At 57.6% G+C, this 17,611-nt stretch overlaps 2 protein-coding genes across 2 annotated transcripts; both read left to right on the top strand.

Moving 5' to 3' along the window:
* Window positions 1-641: 641 nt before the first annotated feature.
* On the top strand, window positions 642-4,804 carry LOC147647345 (uncharacterized). Its single transcript, XM_086872143.1, has 3 exons — window positions 642-859; window positions 2,146-2,311; window positions 4,218-4,804. Exons 1-3 carry the CDS (start codon window positions 673-675, stop codon window positions 4,681-4,683), a joined length of 819 nt encoding a protein of 272 aa, XP_086728269.1. The 5' UTR covers window positions 642-672; the 3' UTR covers window positions 4,684-4,804.
* Window positions 4,805-5,750: 946 nt separating this feature from the next.
* LOC147647344 (mitogen-activated protein kinase 7-like) lies at window positions 5,751-11,984 on the top strand. The gene is made up of 4 exons (XM_086872144.1): window positions 5,751-7,021; window positions 8,192-8,607; window positions 8,698-8,825; window positions 10,292-11,984. Exons 1-4 carry the CDS (start codon window positions 5,770-5,772, stop codon window positions 10,437-10,439), a joined length of 1,944 nt encoding a protein of 647 aa, XP_086728270.1. The 5' UTR covers window positions 5,751-5,769; the 3' UTR covers window positions 10,440-11,984.
* The last annotated feature ends 5,627 nt before the right edge of the window (window positions 11,985-17,611 follow it).

Below are 17,611 nucleotides of genomic sequence, written 5' to 3'. Positions count from 1 at the left end.
TTTGGGTCCCTTTGAGTGAATTTTGGGTCCCTTTGAGTGAATTTTGGGTCCCTTTGAGTGAATTTTGGGTCCCTTTGAGTGAATTTTGGGTCCATTTGAGTGAATTTTGGGACCCCCTGGGTGGATTTTGGGATCCCCTGGGTCCATTTGAGCAGATTTTGGGTCTCTTTGAGTGGATTTTGGGTTCTTTTGAGTGAATTTTTGGACCCCCTGGGTGGATTTTGGGATCCCCTGGGTCCATTTGAGCGGATTTTGGGTCTCTTTGAGTGGATTTTGGGTCCCTTTGAGTGAATTTTGGGTCCCTCTCAGGTAATTTTGGGTCTCTCCGAGAGGATTTTGGGACCCCCGGGCCCCTCTCAGGTGATTTCTGTCTCTCACCTGAGCCAGGTGCGATGTCGGAGCCCGACCCCGCCCCCGAGGACCCCCCCGGAGCCCCCCGGGACCCCCTGGGTGAATTTTGGGTCCCTTTGAGCAGATTTTGGGTCTCTTTGAGTGAATTTTGGGTCCATTTGAGCAGATTTTGGGTCCCTTTGAGTGAATTTTGGGTCCATTTGAGCTGATTTTGGGTCCCTTTGAGTGGATTTTGGGTCCATTTGAGCAGATTTTGGGTCCATTTGAGCAGATTTTTCACCCCTCTCAGGTGATTTCTGTCTCTCACCTGTGCCAGGTGCGATGTCGGAGCCCGACCCCGCCCCCGAGGACCCCCCCGGAGCCCCCCGGGACCCCCCGGGGCCGCTGGCGCTGCTCAAGGCGCGGGCGCTCGACGTCACCTTCGAGGTGGGCGACGAGTACGAGATCATCGAGACCATCGGCACCGGCGCCTACGGCGTGGTCAGCTCGGCACGGAGACGGGACACGGGTGAGGGGACACAGCTGGGACAGCTGGGGACAGCTGGGGACACCTGGGACACCTGGGACACACCTGGGGACAGCTGGGGACAGCTGGGGACACACCTGGGATACCTGGGGACACCTGGGGACAGCTGGGGACACCTGGGGACACACCTGGGGACACCTGAGACACACCTGGGGACAGCTGGGGACAGCTGGGGACACACCTGGGACACCAAAAACACACCTGGGACAGCTGGGGACACACCTGGGACACACCTGGGGACACCTGGGACAGCTGGGATACAGCTGGGGACAGCTGGGACACACCTGGGGACAGCTGGGGACACCCGAAACACACCTGGGGACACCTGGGGACACCTGGGGACACACCTGGGACAGCTGGGGACACACCTGGGACACCAAAAACACACCTGGGACACCTGGGACAGCTGGGGGCAGCTGGGACACACCTGGGGACACCTGGGAAAGCTGGGATACAGCTGGGGACACCTGGGACACACCTGGGACACCTGGGGACAGCTGGGGACACACCTGGGGACACCAAAAACACACCTGGGACACACCTGGGACACACCTGGGGACACTTGGGGACACCTGGGACACACCTGGGGACACCTGGGGACACCTGGGACACACCTGGGGACAGCTGGGGACACCTGGGGGGGTCTGGACACACCTGGGGACACCTGGGGACAGCTGGGGACACACCTGGGGGGGTCTGGACACACCTGGGGACACCTGGAGACACACCTGGACACACCTGGGGGGGTCTGGGGACACCTGAGACATCTGGGGACACCTGGGGACTCACCTGGGGATACCTGGGGACACCTGGGAACACCTGGGGACACCTGGGGGGGGTCTGGACACACCTGAGGACACACCCAGGACACACCTGGGGACAGCTGGGGACACCTGGGGGGGTCTGGACTCACCTGGGGACACCTGGGGACACCTGGGGGGGTCTGGACACACCTGAGGACACACCTGGATACACCTGGGGACACCTGGGGGGTCTGGACACACCTGGGGACACACCTGGGAACACACCTGGGGACACCTGGGGACACCTGGGGACACCTGGGGACACCAAAAACACACCTGGGGACACCTGGGAACAGCTGGGGACACCTGGACACACCTGGGGACAGCTGAGGACACACCCAGGACACACCTGAGGACACCTGGGGACACCTGGGGACACCTGAGGACACCTGGGGACACCTGGGGGGGTCTGGACACACCTGAGGACACACCCAGGACACCCCTGTGGCCACGCCCACCCCCCAGGCCAGCAGGTGGCCATCAAGAAGATCCCCAACGCCTTCGACGTGGTGACCAACGCCAAGCGGACGCTGCGGGAGCTGAAGATCCTCAAGCACTTCAAGCACGACAACATCATCGGCATCAAGGACATCCTGCGGCCGGCCGGGCCCTACGGGGAGTTCCGCTCCGTGTGCGTCAGCGGGGGAGGGCCGGGGTTGGGTTGGGTTGGGTTTGGTTGAGATTGGTTGAGTTGGGTTGGGTTTGGTTGGGTTGGGTTGAGTTTTGTTGGTTGGGTTGGGTTTGGTTGAGTTGGGTTGGGTTGGGTTTGGTTGTGTTTGGTTGGGTTGAGTTTTGTGGGTTGGGTTGGGTTTGGTTTGGTTGGGTTTGGTTGGGTTTGGTTGGGTTGAGTTGGGTTGGGTTTGGTTGGGTTTGGTTGGGTTGGGTTTGGTTGGGTTGGGTTGGGTTTGGTTGAGTTGGGTTGGGTTGAGTTGGGTTGGGTTGGGTTTGGTTGAGGTTGATTGGGTTGGGTTGGGTTTGGTTGGGTTGGGTTGGGTTTGGTTGAGTTGGGTTGGGTTGGGTTGGTTGAGTTTGGTTTGGTTGGGTTGGGTTTGGTTGGGTTGGGTTGGGTTTTGTTGGTTGGGTTGGGTTTGGTTGGGTTTGGTTGAGATTGGTTGGGTTGAGTTTGGGTTGGGTTGGGTTTAGTTGAGTTGGGTTGGGTTGAGATTGGTTGGTTTGGTTGGGTTGGGTTTGGTTGGGTTGGGTTGGGTTGGGTTGGTTGAGTTTGGTTTGGTTGGGTTGGGTTTGGTTGGGTTTGGTTGGGTTTGGTTGGGTTGGGTTTGGTTGGGTTGGGTTGGGTTTGGTTGAGTTGGGTTTGGTTGAGATTGGTTGGTTGGGTTTGGTTGGGTTGGGTTGAGTTTGGTTGAGTTTTGTTGGTTGGGTTGGGTTGGGTTGGGTTGAGATTGGTTGAGGTTGATTGGGTTGGGTTGGGTTTGGTTGAGTTTTGTTGGTTGGGTTGGGTTTGGTTGAGTTGTGTTTGGTTGAGATTGGTTGGTTGGGTTGAGATTGGTTGGGTTTGGTTGAGGTTGATTGGGTTGGGTTGGGTTTGGTTGAGTTTTGTTGGTTGGGTTGGGTTTGGTTGGGTTTGGTTGAGATTGGTTGGGTTGGGTTGGGTTTGGTTGGGTTGAGTTTGGTTTGGTTGAGATTGGTTGGGTTGGGTTGGGTTTGGTTGGGTTGAGTTTGGTTTGGTTGAGATTGGTTAGGTGGAGTTGGGTTTGGTTGGGTTGGGTTGAGTTTTGTTGGTTGGGTTGGGTCGGGTTTGGTTGGGTTTAGTTTGGTTGAGTTTTGTTGGTTGGGTTGGGTTGATTTGATTTAATTTGATTGATTTGGGTTTAGTTGGGATAGGTTTGGTTGGATTGGTTGGGTTGGGTTGGGTTTGGTTGAGATTGGTTGGGTTGAGTTGGGTTTGGTTGGGTTTGGGTTGATTTGATTTAATTTTGTTGATTTGGGTTTAATTGGGATGGGTTGGCTTGGCTTGGCACCACCAACACAATCACCACCATCACCACCGTGGTCCCCACCATGACCACCATGGCCACCACCATGACCACCATGGCCACCACCACCACAACCACCGTGGTCACCACCATGACCACCATGGCCATGATCATCATCACCACCACCACCATGACCACCATGGTCACCACCATGACCATGGCCACCACCAACCCAATGACCACCATGACCACCACCATGACCATGATGAGCACCACCACAATGACCACCATGACCACCATGGCCACCACCACCACGACCACCATGGTCACCACCATGACCACCATGACCACCATTGTCACTACCACCCCAATGACCACCATGGTCACCACCATGACCATGACCATGATGACCACCACCACAATGACCCCAATGACCACCATGACCACCACCACCCCAATGACCACCATGGCCACCACCACCCCAATGACCACCATGGTCACCACCATGACCATCATGACCATGACCATCATCACCACCACCCCAATGACCACCATGACCATGGTCACCACCACCCCACTGACCACCACCCCACCCCCCTCCAGCTACGTGGTGCTGGACCTGATGGAGAGCGACCTCCACCAGATCATCCACTCCTCCCAACCCCTCACCCTGGAGCACCATGACCCCAACCATGACCACCATGGCCATGACCACCATCACCACCACCATGACCACCACAACCACCATGGTCACCACCGTGACCATGATGACCACCACCCCAATGACCACCATGGCCACCACCACCCCAATGACCATCATGGTCCTCACCATGACCATGGCCACCACCACCACCACAACCACCATGGTCACCACCATGACCACCATGGTCACCACCATGGCCACCACCACCCCAATGACCATCATGGTCACCACCATGACCATGGCCACCACCACCACCCCACTGACCACCACCCCACCCCCCTCCAGCTACGTGGTGCTGGACCTGATGGAGAGCGACCTCCACCAGATCATCCACTCCTCCCAACCCCTCACCCTGGAGCACCATGACCCCAACCATGACCACCATGCCCATGACCACCATCACCACCACCATGACCACCACAACCACCATGGCCACCACCATGGCCATCATCATCACCACCACCCCAATGACCACCATGGCCACCACCACCCCAATGACCATCATGGTCCTCACCATGACCATGGCCACCACCACCACCACAACCACCATGGTCACCACCATGGCCACCACCACCCCAATGACCCCAATGACCACCATGGCCACCATGGCCACCACCACCCCAATGACCACCATGGCCACCACCACCCCAATGACCGCCATGCTCGCCACCATGACCATGATGACCACCACCACAATGACCACCATGGCCACCACCACCACAACCACCATGGTCACCACCATGGCCACCACCACCCCAATGACCGCCATGGTCACCACCCCGCCACTGACCACCACCCCACCCCCCTCCAGCTACGTGGTGCTGGACCTGATGGAGAGCGACCTCCACCAGATCATCCACTCCTCCCAACCCCTCACCCTGGAGCACCATGACCCCAACCATGACCACCATGCCCATGACCACCATCACCACCACCATCACTACCACCATGACCATGACCACCACAACCACCATGGTCACCACCATGACCATGATGACCACCACCACAATGACCACCATGGCCACCACCACCACAACCACCGTGGTCACCACCATGGCCACCACCACCCCAATGACCGCCATGGTCACCACCATGACCATGATGACCACCACCACCACAACCACCATGGTCACCACCATGGCCATCATCATCACCACCACCCCAATGACCACCATGACCAAAACCACCCCAATGACCCCAATGACCACCATGACCACCACCACCCCAATGACCACCATGGCCACCACCACCCCAATGACCACCATGGCCACCATGGCCACCACCACCCCAATGACCACCATGGCCACCACCGCCCCAATGACCACCATGACCAAAACCACCCCAATGACCCCAATGACCACCATGGCCACCACCACCCCAATGACCACCATGCCCACCACCCCCCCACTGACCACCACCCCACCCCCCTCCAGCTACGTGGTGCTGGACCTGATGGAGAGCGACCTCCACCAGATCATCCACTCCTCCCAACCCCTCACCCTGGAGCACGTCCGCTACTTCCTCTACCAACTCCTCCGCGGCCTCAAGTACATCCACAGCGCCAACGTCCTCCACCGCGACCTCAAACCCAGCAACCTCCTGGTCAACGAGAACTGCGAGCTGAAGATCGGCGATTTCGGCATGGCCCGCGGCCTGGGCGCCGACCCGCGCCAGGCCAAGGCCTTCCTCACCGAGTACGTGGCCACCCGCTGGTACCGCGCGCCGGAGCTGCTGCTCTCGCTGCACCGCTACACCCGCGCCATCGACATGTGGTCGGTGGGTTGTATTTTTGCCGAAATGCTCGGTCGCCGGCAGCTTTTTCCCGGTCGGAATTACGTCCACCAGCTCCAGCTGATCATGGCGGTGCTGGGGACGCCGCCGGCCGGCGTCATGGCGGCCATCGGCGCCGAGCGCGTCCGGGCCTACGTGCAGAGCTTGCCGCCGCGGCCGGCGGTGCCGTGGGAGAGTCTTTTCGGCGCGGCCGAGCCGGCGGCGTTGGCGCTCTTGGGGAGGATGTTGAGGTTCGATCCCAGGGAGAGGGTGGGCGTGGCCGAGGCGTTGCGTCACCCGTTTTTGGCCAAGTACCACGACCCCGAGGACGAGCCCGAGTGCGTGCCGGCCTTCGACTTCGCCTTCGACCGGCAGGCCCTGACCAAAGAGGAGATCAAGGCGGCCATCGTGGCCGAGATCGCCGATTTCCACGCCCGGCGCGACGGGATCCGGCGGCAGATCGCGCCGGCGCCGCCGGCGGCGGGAGGCGCCAAAATGGCCGACGCCAACATGGCCGACGCCAACATGGCCGACGCCAACATGGCGGACATCGGCGTCAAAATGGCCGACACCAACATGGCCGGCGCCAACATGGCGGACATCGGCGTCAAAATGGCCGACGCCAACATGGCCGGCCTCAACGTGGCGGACGGCGGCGTAAAGATGGCGGACGCCGGCGCCAAGATGGCGGGCGCCGACGCCAAGATGGCCGACGCTAACCTCAACGTGGCGGCGTGGCCGGCGTGCGCCGACGTGGACATGCCCAGCCCGGGCCCCGCCCCCGACTGCCCGATGGAGTCGCCGCGGGTGAAGGCGGAGCCGGGGGCGGGGCCGGCGGCGGCCGCGCCCAAGAGGGACGGCGCCATCTCTGACGACACCAAGGCGGCGCTGAAGGCGGCGCTGCTGAAATCGGCCATGAGGAACCGGAGCAAAGGTGAGGATTGGGGGGCGGGGCCCGGGGGAGGGGCCTGGGTTGGGATTGGTTGGGGGGGTGGGGGGCGTTGATGACGTCATCGGGTGATCAATGGGGTCGTTGGTTGGGTTGAGCTCGGATTGGTTGGGGGGTGTCGGTGACGTCATTGGGTGGTCGGCGGGGGTCGTCGATGAGGTCGTTGGGACGTTGATGACGTCACTGAGTCATCGATGACGTCACCGGTTCATTGATGGCGTCATTGGGTAATCAATGGGGCTATTGGGTTGGGTCGAGCTATGATTGGTTTGGGTCGTTGATGACGTCATTGGGTCATTGATGACATCATTGGGTTGTCGACGACGTCATTGGGTGATCAGTGGGGTGGTTGATGACATCATTGGGTCATTGATGACGTCATGGGGTCATTGATGACGTCATTGGGTGATCAAGGGGATCTTTGGTTGGGTTGAGCTTTGATTGGTCGGGGTCATTGATGATGTCATTGAGTCATTGATGACATCATCGGGTCATTGTTGACGTCATTGGGTGATCATTGGTCGGTTTGGGTTGAGCTCTGATTGATTGGGTGGGCGTTGATGACGTCATTGGGTTATTGATGACATCATTGGGTGATCATTGGTCGGTTTGGGCTGAGCTGGGATTGGTTGGGTGGGCGTTGATGACGTCATTGCGTCATTGATGACATCATTGAGTGATTGACAGGGTCATTGGTTGGGCCGAGCTATGATTGGTTGTGGGGCGTTGATGACATCACTGGGTATTCAGTGGGGCCATTGATGACGTAATTGGGTCATCGATGACATCATAGGGTCATCGATGACATCATCGGGTGATCAATGGGGTCAGTGGATGGGTTGAACTCTGATTGGTTGGGGGCGTTGATGACGTCATTGGTACATCGGTGAGGCCGCTGATGACGTCATTGGGTCTTTGATGACATCACCGGCTGATCAACGAGGCCATTGGTTGGGCCGATCTCTGATTGGTTGAGGGGCATTGATGACATCACTGGGTCATTGACGACATCATTGGGTCATCAATGACATCATCGCGTCGTCGATGACGTCACTGCGCCATCAACGCTCAATCCGACCTGCCTCGAGCCCCGATTGGCTCCTCCTCCCCCACCTCTGATTGGCTCCTCCCCTTCGCCCCGCCCCCCCTTCCCAGACCCGCCCTGCCCCGCCCCCGACGCCCCCGAGGGCCGGAAGCCGGTGACGGCGGCCGAGCGGCAGCGGGAGCGGGAGGAGAAGCGCCGGCGCCGCCAGGAGCGCGCCAAGGAGCGCGAGAAGAAGCAGCGCGAGCGCGAGCGCCGCGAGCCACGCCCCCGGGGGGAGGGGCTCCACGGCCTGGTCCTCACCGACGACGACCGACACCTCCTGGAGCGCTGGACCAAGATGGCCGACGGCGCCCCGCCGCGACAGGCGGCCCCGCCCCCTCCCCGCCCGGCGCCGCCGGCCCCGCCCCCTCCCGCCTGCGTGGCCCCGCCCCCGCCCGCCGAGGCGTGGCCGGCCGCGGGGGCGTGGCCGGAAGGCGGCGGCGACGCCGACGTCGCCACGGTGACGCAGCAGCTCCAGAAGTCGCAGGTGAGGGGGTGGGGGAGGGGCTTTGTGGGAGGGGGCCCGGGGGTGGCTCCGCCCCCCGTCGCTCACGGCCACGCCCCCACGGCGCCGCAGGTGGAGGATCCGCTGCCGCCGGTGTTCCCGATGACGCCCAAGGGAAGCGGCGCCGGTTACGGCGTCGGCTTCGACCTGGAGGAGTTCCTGAGCCAATCGTTGGACATGGTGGGGGAGGCCAAGGACAGGTGGGGAGGGGGAGGGGCTGGGAGGGGTGGGGTTGGGTGTGGTTGGGTTGGGTTGGGATTGGTTGGGATTGGTTGTGATTGGTTGAGTTGGGATTGGTTGGGTTGGGTTGGGATTGGTTGGGTTGGGTTTGGTTGAGTTGGGATTGGTTGTGATTGGTTGGGTTGGGTTGGGATTGGTTGGGTTGGGTTGGGATTGGTTGGGTTGGGTTGGGTTTGGTTGGGATTGGTTGGGTTGGGATTGGTTGGGATTGGTTGGGTTGGGTTGGGTTGGGTTGGGTTTGGTTGGGATTGGTTGGGTTGGGTTTGGTTGGGATTGGTTGGGTTGGGTTTGGTTGGGTTGGGTTGGGTTGAGTTGGGTTGGGATTGGGTTGAGCTGGGTTTAATTGGGATGAGTTGGGTTTGGTTGGGTTTGGTTGAGTTGAATTGGGATTGGTTGGGATTGGTTGGGTTGGGTTGAGCTGGGTTTAATTGGGATGAGTTTGGTTTGGTTGGGTTTGGTTGAGTTGGGTTTGGTTGGGTTGGGTTGGGATTGGTTGGGATTGGTTGATTTTGTTTGGTTTGGTTTGGTTGAGTTGGGTTGGGTTGGGTTGGGTTGAGTTGGGATTGGTCGGGTTGGGATTGGTTGGGTTGGGTTGGGCTGGGATTGGTTGGGATTGGGATTGGTTGAGTTGGGATTGATTGAGTTGGGTTGGGATTGGTTGGGTTGGGTTGGGATTGGTTGGGTTGGGTTGAGCTGGGTTTAATTGGGATGAGTTTGGTTGGGTTGGGATTGGTTGGGTTGGGTTGGGATTGGTTGGGTTGGGTTGGGATTGGTTGGGTTGGGTTGAGCTGGGTTTAATTGGGATGACTTTGGTTTGGTTGGGTTTGGTTGAGTTGGGTTTGGTTGGCATTGGTTGGGATTGGTTGGGTTGGGTTTGGTTGGGATTGGTTGGGATTGGTTGGGTTGGGATTAGTTGGGTTGGGATTGGTTAATTTCATTGGGTGTGGTTGGGTTGGTTGAGTTGGGTTTAATTGGGATGAGTTTGGTTGGGTTTGGTTTGGTTGAGTTGGGTTGGGTTGGGTTGGGATTGGTTGGTTTGGTTGGGTTGGGTAGGAATGGGTTTGGTTGGGTTTGGTTGATTTTGTTTGATTTGGTTTGGTTGAGTTGGGTTGGGTTGGGATTGGTTGGGATTGGTTGGGTTGGGTTTGGTTGAGTTCGGTTGAGTTTGGTGTGGTTGGGGTGGGTTGGGTTGGGTTGGGATTGGTTGGTTTGGTTGGGTTGGCTCGAATTGGGTTTAATTTGGTTGATTTAATTTAATTCGATTGATTTGGTTTCATTTGATTGGTTAACTCGATTCATCTCTTTATTGACCCTCCCCCACCTCCCCTCCCTTCCCCTCCCCCACCCCTTCCCCTCCCCTCCCCCACCCCCCCCCCTCCTCCACCCCCCCGCCCCTCCCCCACCCCCCGCCCCTCCCCCCCCCCAGCCAGGGCGACTCGGCGCCGCTCTCGGCGTCGCTGTTGGCTGATTGGCTGGAGGTTCACCGGCTCAGCCCCGCCTCCCTGGAGAGCCTCCAGCGCGACCTCCAGCTGGGCTCGCCCATGCTGCTGGCCGACGACGTCCCCGAGCCCTGACACGCCCACCGACACGCCCACCGACAACGACACGCCCACCGATGCGGACACGCCCACCGACACCGACACGCCCACCCACATGGACACGCCCAAAGACGCGGACACTGACACACGCACGGACACGTCCATGGATACGCCCACCGATATGGACACGCCCTCATGGATACAGACATGGACACGCCCACAGACACGCCCACCGACACGCCCACCGACACGCCCACCGACACAGACACGCCCGTGGATGCGCCCATGGACACGCCCAAAGACGCAGACACTGACACACCCACAGACATGGACACGTCCATGGACACGCCCACCTATACAGACACGCCCCCATGGACACAGACATGGACACGCCCACTGACACGCCCACCAACACCGACACGCCCACCTATATGGACACACCCAAAGACACGGACACTGACACACCCACGGACACGGACACATCCACGGACACGCCCACCAACACAGACACGCCCCCATGGACACGGACACGCCCACCTATATGGACACGCCCAAAGACATGGACACTGACACACCCACGGAAACGGACACATCCACGGACACGCCCACCAACACAGACACGCCCCCATGGACACGGACACGCCCACCTATATGGACACGCCCAAAGACATGGACACTGACACACCCACAAACACGGACACGCCCACCGATATGGACACGCCCCCATGGACACCGATATGGACACGCCCAAAGACACGGACACGCACACGGACACGCCCCCATGGACACCAACATGGACACGCCCACCGACACGGACACGCCCCCGTGGACACAGACATCGACACGCCCACCGACACACCCACACCCCCATGGACATGGAAATGGACACGCCCCCACAGACACACCCATGGACACGCACAAGGACACGCCCCCACGGACACAGACACACACACACGGACACGCCCCCATGGACAGACACGCCCCCATGGACACGGACACCAACACCAACACGCCCATCGACACGGACACGCCCACCAACATGGACACGCCCACTGACACAGACACACCTACCTACATGGACACTGACATTGACACACCCACACGGATACGCCCCCAGAGACATGGACACACCCCCACGGACACGCCTGTGGACACGCCCACGGACACGCCCACACGCCCTCATGGACAGGGACACGCCCCCATGCACGCAGACATGCCCATGGACACGCCCCCTTCCCATTGGACACGGCCCCGGACACACCCTCATGGACTTGGCCCCGCCCCCACCCACATGGACACGCCCCCATGCACACGGACACGCCCTCCGACACACCCACCCATCCCCCCATGGCCACGCCCCGTGGACCCTCCCCTGGCCACGCCCACACACAACACCTTGGCCACGCCCACCTACACGACCCCTCGACACGCCCCTCCCCCGGGGACACACCCACACACTCCAGACACACCCTCTGGACACGCCCCTTCTCGGACACACCCCCCCATGCTCGGCCACGCCCCCCGATGCTCGGCCACGCCCCCTCGTTGTGGGCCACGCCCCCATTAAAGTTTGTATGGAAAGGATGTGTCTGTGTTTGGGGGGGGAGGGGAAGGGTGGGCGCCATCTTGGATCGGTGGGGGCGGGGAGGAGGAGGAGGAGGAAGAGGAAGAAGAGGAAGAGGAAGAAGAAGAAGAGAAGGAGGAAGAGGAGGAGGAGGAAGAAGAGGATGAAAACGAACAGGAGGAAGAAGAGGAGGAAGAGGAGGAGGAAGAGGAAGATGTGGAGGAGGAGGAAGAAGACGAAGAAGATGAAGAGGAGGAGGAGGAAGAGGAAGAAGCGGAAGAGGAAGAGGAGGAGGAGGAGGAGGAAGAGGAAGAAGAGGAAGAGGAAGAAGACAATGAAGAGGACGAAGAGGAGGATGAGGAAGATGAGGAAGGAGAAAAGGAACAGGAGGAAGAAGAGAAGGAGGAAGAAGAAGAAGATGAAGATGAAGAAGACGAAGAAAAAGACGATGAGGAGGAAGAGGAAGATGAGGAGGAAGAAGTAGAGGAAGAAAAAGAGGAACAGGAGGAAGAAGAAGAGGAGGAAGAGGAAGATGAGGAGGAAAAAGGGGAGGAAGATGAGGAGGAAGAGGAGGAAGAGGAAGAAGACAAAGAGGAAGAAGAGGAAGAAGAAGACGATGAAGAGGAGGAAGAAGAAGAGGATGAGGAAGAGGAGGAGGAGGAAGAAGAGGAGGAGGATGAGGAGGAAGAGGAAGAGGAAGAAGACAATGAAGAGGACGAAGAGGAAGATGAGGAGGAAGAAGAGGAAGAAGAGAAGGAACAGGAGGAGAAACAGAAGGAGGAAGAAGAAGAGGAAGAAGAGGAAGAAGAAGACAATGAAGAGGAGGAAGAAGAAGAGGATGAGGAAGAGGAAGAGGAGGAAGAAGAGGAAAAGGAACAGGAGGAAGAAGAAGAGGAAGAGGAAGATGAAGGGGAGGAGGAAGAGGAACAAGAGGAAGAAGAGGAGGAGGAGGAAGAGGAAGATGAGGAGGATGAAGAGGAAGAAGAGGAAGAGGAACAAGAGGAAGATGAGGAGGAGGAGGAAGAGGAGGAAGAAGAAGAGGAAGAGGAAGATGAGAAGGAGGAGGAAGAAGAAGAGGAAGATGAAGGGGAGGAGGAAGAGGAACAAGAGGAAGAAGAGGAAGAAGAGGAAGATGAGGAGGAAGAGGAAAAAGAGGAAGAAGAAGATGAAGAGGAAGAGGAAGAAGAGGAAGAGGAAGATGAGAAGGAGGAAGAGGAAGATGAGAAGGAGGAAGAGGAAGATGAGGAAGAAGAGGAAAAGGAAGATGAGGAGGAAGAAGATGAGGAGGAAGAGGAAAAAGAGGAAGAGGAAGATGAGGAAGGAGAGGAAGAAGAGGAGGAAGAAGATGAGGAAGATGAGGAGGAGGAAGAAGAGGAAGATGAGACGGAGGAGGAAGAAGAGGAAGAAGAGGAAGAAGAAGACAATGAAGAGGAGGAAGAAGAAGAGGATGAGGAAGAGGAGGAAGAGGAAGAAGAGGAAGATGAGGAGGAGGAAGAAGAAGAGGAAGATGAAGGGGAGGAGGAAGAGGAACAAGAGGAAGAAGAGGAAGATGAGGAGGAAGAGGAAAAAGAGGAAGAGGAAGAAGAGGAAGAGGAAGATGAGGAAGGAGAGGAAGAAGAGGAGGAAGAAGATGAGGAAGATGAGGAGGAGGAAGAAGAGGAAGATGAGACGGAGGAGGAAGAAGAGGAAGAAGAGGAAAAGGAAGATGAGGAGAAAGAAGAAGAGGAAGATAAGGAGGAAGAGGAAGATGAGGAGGAAGAGGAAGAAGAGGAAAAAGAGGAAGAGGAAGATGAGGAGGAAGAGGAAGAAGAGAAAGAGGAAGATGAGGAGGAGGAAGAAGAGGAAGATGAGGAGGAAGAGGAGGAGGAGGAAGAGGAAGATGAGGAGGAAGAAGAGGAAGAAGATGAGGAGGAAGAGGAAAAAGAGGAAGAGGAAGATGAGGAAGGAGAGGAAGAAGAGGAAGAAGAAGATGAGGAAGGAGAGGAAGAAGATGAGGAAGATGAGGAGGAGGAAGAAGAGGCGGAGCCGGCTGCGTTTGTGGCAATGGGTTTCGTAGCAAATTACATCACAGACCACGAGGGGGGCGGATACAGAGCGCGGGGGAGGGGCGGGGCTGGGGGAGGGGCTGGGGCGGTGGGGGAGGGGCAGCCCCGCCCCTCCCCACCCCATCCTGGCGGGTGGGGGGAGGGGCAGCGATTTTTGGGGGGGGGGGGGGGACCCCCGTGGGGGGAGGGGCGCGGCCCCGGCGGGGGCGGGAAATCTCGGGGGGGGGGGGAGGGGCGGCGTTCGGCCGGTGGGGGATGGGAGAGATGGGGGTGGGGGGTGGGGGAGGGGTGGTTCGGTCATCGATGACGTCATAGGGTCATCGATGAGGTCACCGGGTCATCGATGAGGTCATGGGGTCCTCGATGACGTCATCAATGAGGTCATTGGGTCCTCTATGAGGTCATTGGAGGGGTCGTTGGGTCATTGATGACGTCATGGGGTCATCAGTGAGGTCATTGGGTCATCAGAGGGGGTTTTCGGGTCATCGATGACGTCATGGGGTCATCAGTGAGGTCATTGGGTCATCGATGGGGTCGTTGATGACATTGATGACGTCATTGGATCATCAGAGGGGTTTTTGGGTTATCGATGACGTCATAGGGTCATCAATGAGGTAATCGGGTCATTAATGGGGTCGATGAGGTCATTGGGTCATCGATGACGTCATCGGGTCATCGATGAGGTCATCGGGTTCTCCATGTGGTCATTGGGTCATGGATGGGGTCGTTGGGGTCATCGATGACATCATCGGGTCCTCGATGACGTCATCGGGTCATCGATGGGGTCATTTGGTCATCGATGACGTCACTGGGCGGGTGGGCAGTTGGGTGGGGGAGGGCGGATGGACCGGGAAGGTCATCGGCCGGGGAGTGACCGGTGGGGTGGGCACTGGTGGGACTGGTCAGCGATGGTTGGACTGGTCAGTGATGGTTGGACTGGTGGGACTGGTCAGTGATGGTTGGACTGGTCAGCGATGGTTGGACTGGTCAGTGATGGACTGGTCAGTGATGGTTGGACTGGTCAGTGATGGACTGGTCAGCGATGGTTGGACTGGTCAGTGATGGACTGGTCAGTTATGGTTGGACTGGTCAGTGATGGAGTGGTCAGCGATGGTTGGACTGGTCAGTGATGGACTGGTCAGTTATGGTTGGACTGGTCAGTGATGGACTGGTCAGTTATGGTTGGACTGGTCAGTGATGGACTGGTCAGTGATGGTTGGACTGGTCAGTGATGGAGTGGTCAGCGATGGTTGGACTGGTCAGTGATGGACTGGTCAGTGATGGTTGGAGTGGTCAGTGAGGGGTTCACCAGTTGGGCACTGGTTGGACTGGTCAGTGATGGACTGGTCAGTGATGGACTGGTCAGTGATGGACTGGTCAGTGAAGGGTTAACCAGTTGGGCACTGGTGGGACTGGTCAGCGATGGTTGGACTGGTTGGACTGGTCAGTGATGGACTGGTCAGTGATGGTTGGACTGGTTGGACTGGTCAGTGATGGTTGGACTGGTCAGCGATGGTTGGACTGGTCAGTGATGGTTGGAGTGGTCAGTGATGGACTGGTCAGTGATGGTTGGACTGGTCAGTGATGGTTGGACTGGTCAGTGATGGACTGGTCAGCGATGGTTGGACTGGTGGGACTGGTCAGTGATGGTTGGACTGGTCAGTGAGGGTTGGACTGGTGGGACTGGTCAGTGATGGACTGGTCAGTGATGGTTGGACTGGTGGGACTGGTCAGTGATGGTTGGACTGGTCAGCGATGGTTGGACTGGTGGGACTGGTCAGTGATGGACTGGTCAGCGATGGTTGGACTGGTGGGACTGGTCAGTGATGGCTGGACTGGTCAGTGAGCGTTGGACTGGTCAGTGATGGTTGGACTGGTGGGACTGGTCAGTGATGGACTGGTCAGTGATGGTTGGACTGGTTGGACTGGTCAGTGATGGTTGGACTGGTCAGCGATGGTTGGACTGGTGGGACTGGTCAGTGATGGTTGGACTGGTCAGTGATGGTTGGAGTGGTCAGTGATGGACTGGTCAGTGATGGACTGGTCAGTGATGGTTGGACTGGTCAGTGATGGACTGGTCAGTGATGGTTGGACTGGTCAGTGAAGGGTTAACCAGTTGGGCACTGGTTGGACTGGTCAGTGATGGACTGGTCAGTGAAGGGTTAACCAGTTTGGTTCTGGTTGGACTGGTCAGTGATGGACTGGTCAGTGATGGACTGGTCAGTGATGGTTGGACTGGTCAGTGATGGACTGGTCAGTGATGGTTGGACTGGTCAGTGATGGTTGGACTGGTGGGACTGGTCAGTGATGGAGTGGTCAGTGATGGTTGGACTGGTCAGTGAAGGGTTAACCAGTTGGGCACTGGTTGGACTGGTTGGACTGGTCAGTGAGGGTTGGACTGGTCAGTGATGGACTGGTCAGTGATGGACTGGTCAGTGATGGACTGGTCAGTGAGGGGTTAACCAGTTTGGTTCTGGTTGGACTGGTCAGTGATGGTTGGACTGGTCAGTGATGGTTGGACTGGTCAGTGATGGTTGGACTGGTCAGTGAAGGGTTAACCAGTTTGGTTCTGGTTGGACTGGTCAGTGATGGTTGGACCGGGTGGGGGTTGGGGTGTGATGGCACCAATGGCACCTCCCCCACCCAACTGGGATGGGTCAACCCAAACCAACCCAAACCAACCCAAACCAACCCAAACTGAACCCAAACCAACCCAAACCAACCCAAACCAACTCAAACCAATCCAAACTGAACCAAAACCAACCCAAACTCAACCAAAACCAACTCAAACCAACCCAAACCAACCCAAACTGAACCAAAACCAACCCAAACCAACCCAAATCAACCCAAACTCAACCCAAACTCAATCAAAACCAACCCAAACCAACCCAAACTCAATCAAAACCAACCCAAACCAACTCAAACCAACCCAACTGAACCAAAACCAACCCAAACTCAACCCAAACCAACCCAAACTCAATCAAAACCAACCCAAACCAACTCAAACCAACCCAACTGAACCAAAACCAACCCAAACCAACCCAAACCAACCCAAACTCAACCCAAACTCAATCAAAACCAACCCAAACCAACCCAAACCAACCCAAACTCAACCCAAACCAACCCAAACCAACCCAACAAACCCAGCTTGACCCAACTCAACCCAACCCAAACCAATCCAACCCCAACCAAACCCAACTCAACCAAACCCAACCCAACCAAACCCAACCCAACTGAACTCAACTCAACCAAACCCAACCCAACTGAACTCAACTCAACCAAACTCAACCAAACCCAGCAAACCCAACCAAACCCAACTCAACCAAACCAAACCCAACTTGACCAAACCCAACTGAACTCAACCAACTCAACCCAAACTCAACCAACCCAACTGAACTCAACCAACTCAACCAAACTCAGCTTGACCCAACCCAACCCAACTGAACCCAACCAATTCAACCCAAACTCAACCAACCCAACCCAAACTCAACCAACCCAACCCAAACTCGACCAACCCAACCAACCAAACTCAACCAAACTGAGCTCAACCAACCATCTCAAGCCAACTCAACCAAACTCAGCTTGACCCAACTCAACCC

This window comes from Cyanistes caeruleus, chromosome 39, assembly GCF_971803275.1.
Source record: "Cyanistes caeruleus chromosome 39, bCyaCae1.hap1.1, whole genome shotgun sequence".
Taxonomy (NCBI): domain Eukaryota; kingdom Metazoa; phylum Chordata; class Aves; order Passeriformes; family Paridae; genus Cyanistes; species Cyanistes caeruleus.
This window is presented reverse-complemented; position numbering and strand designations above follow the sequence as displayed.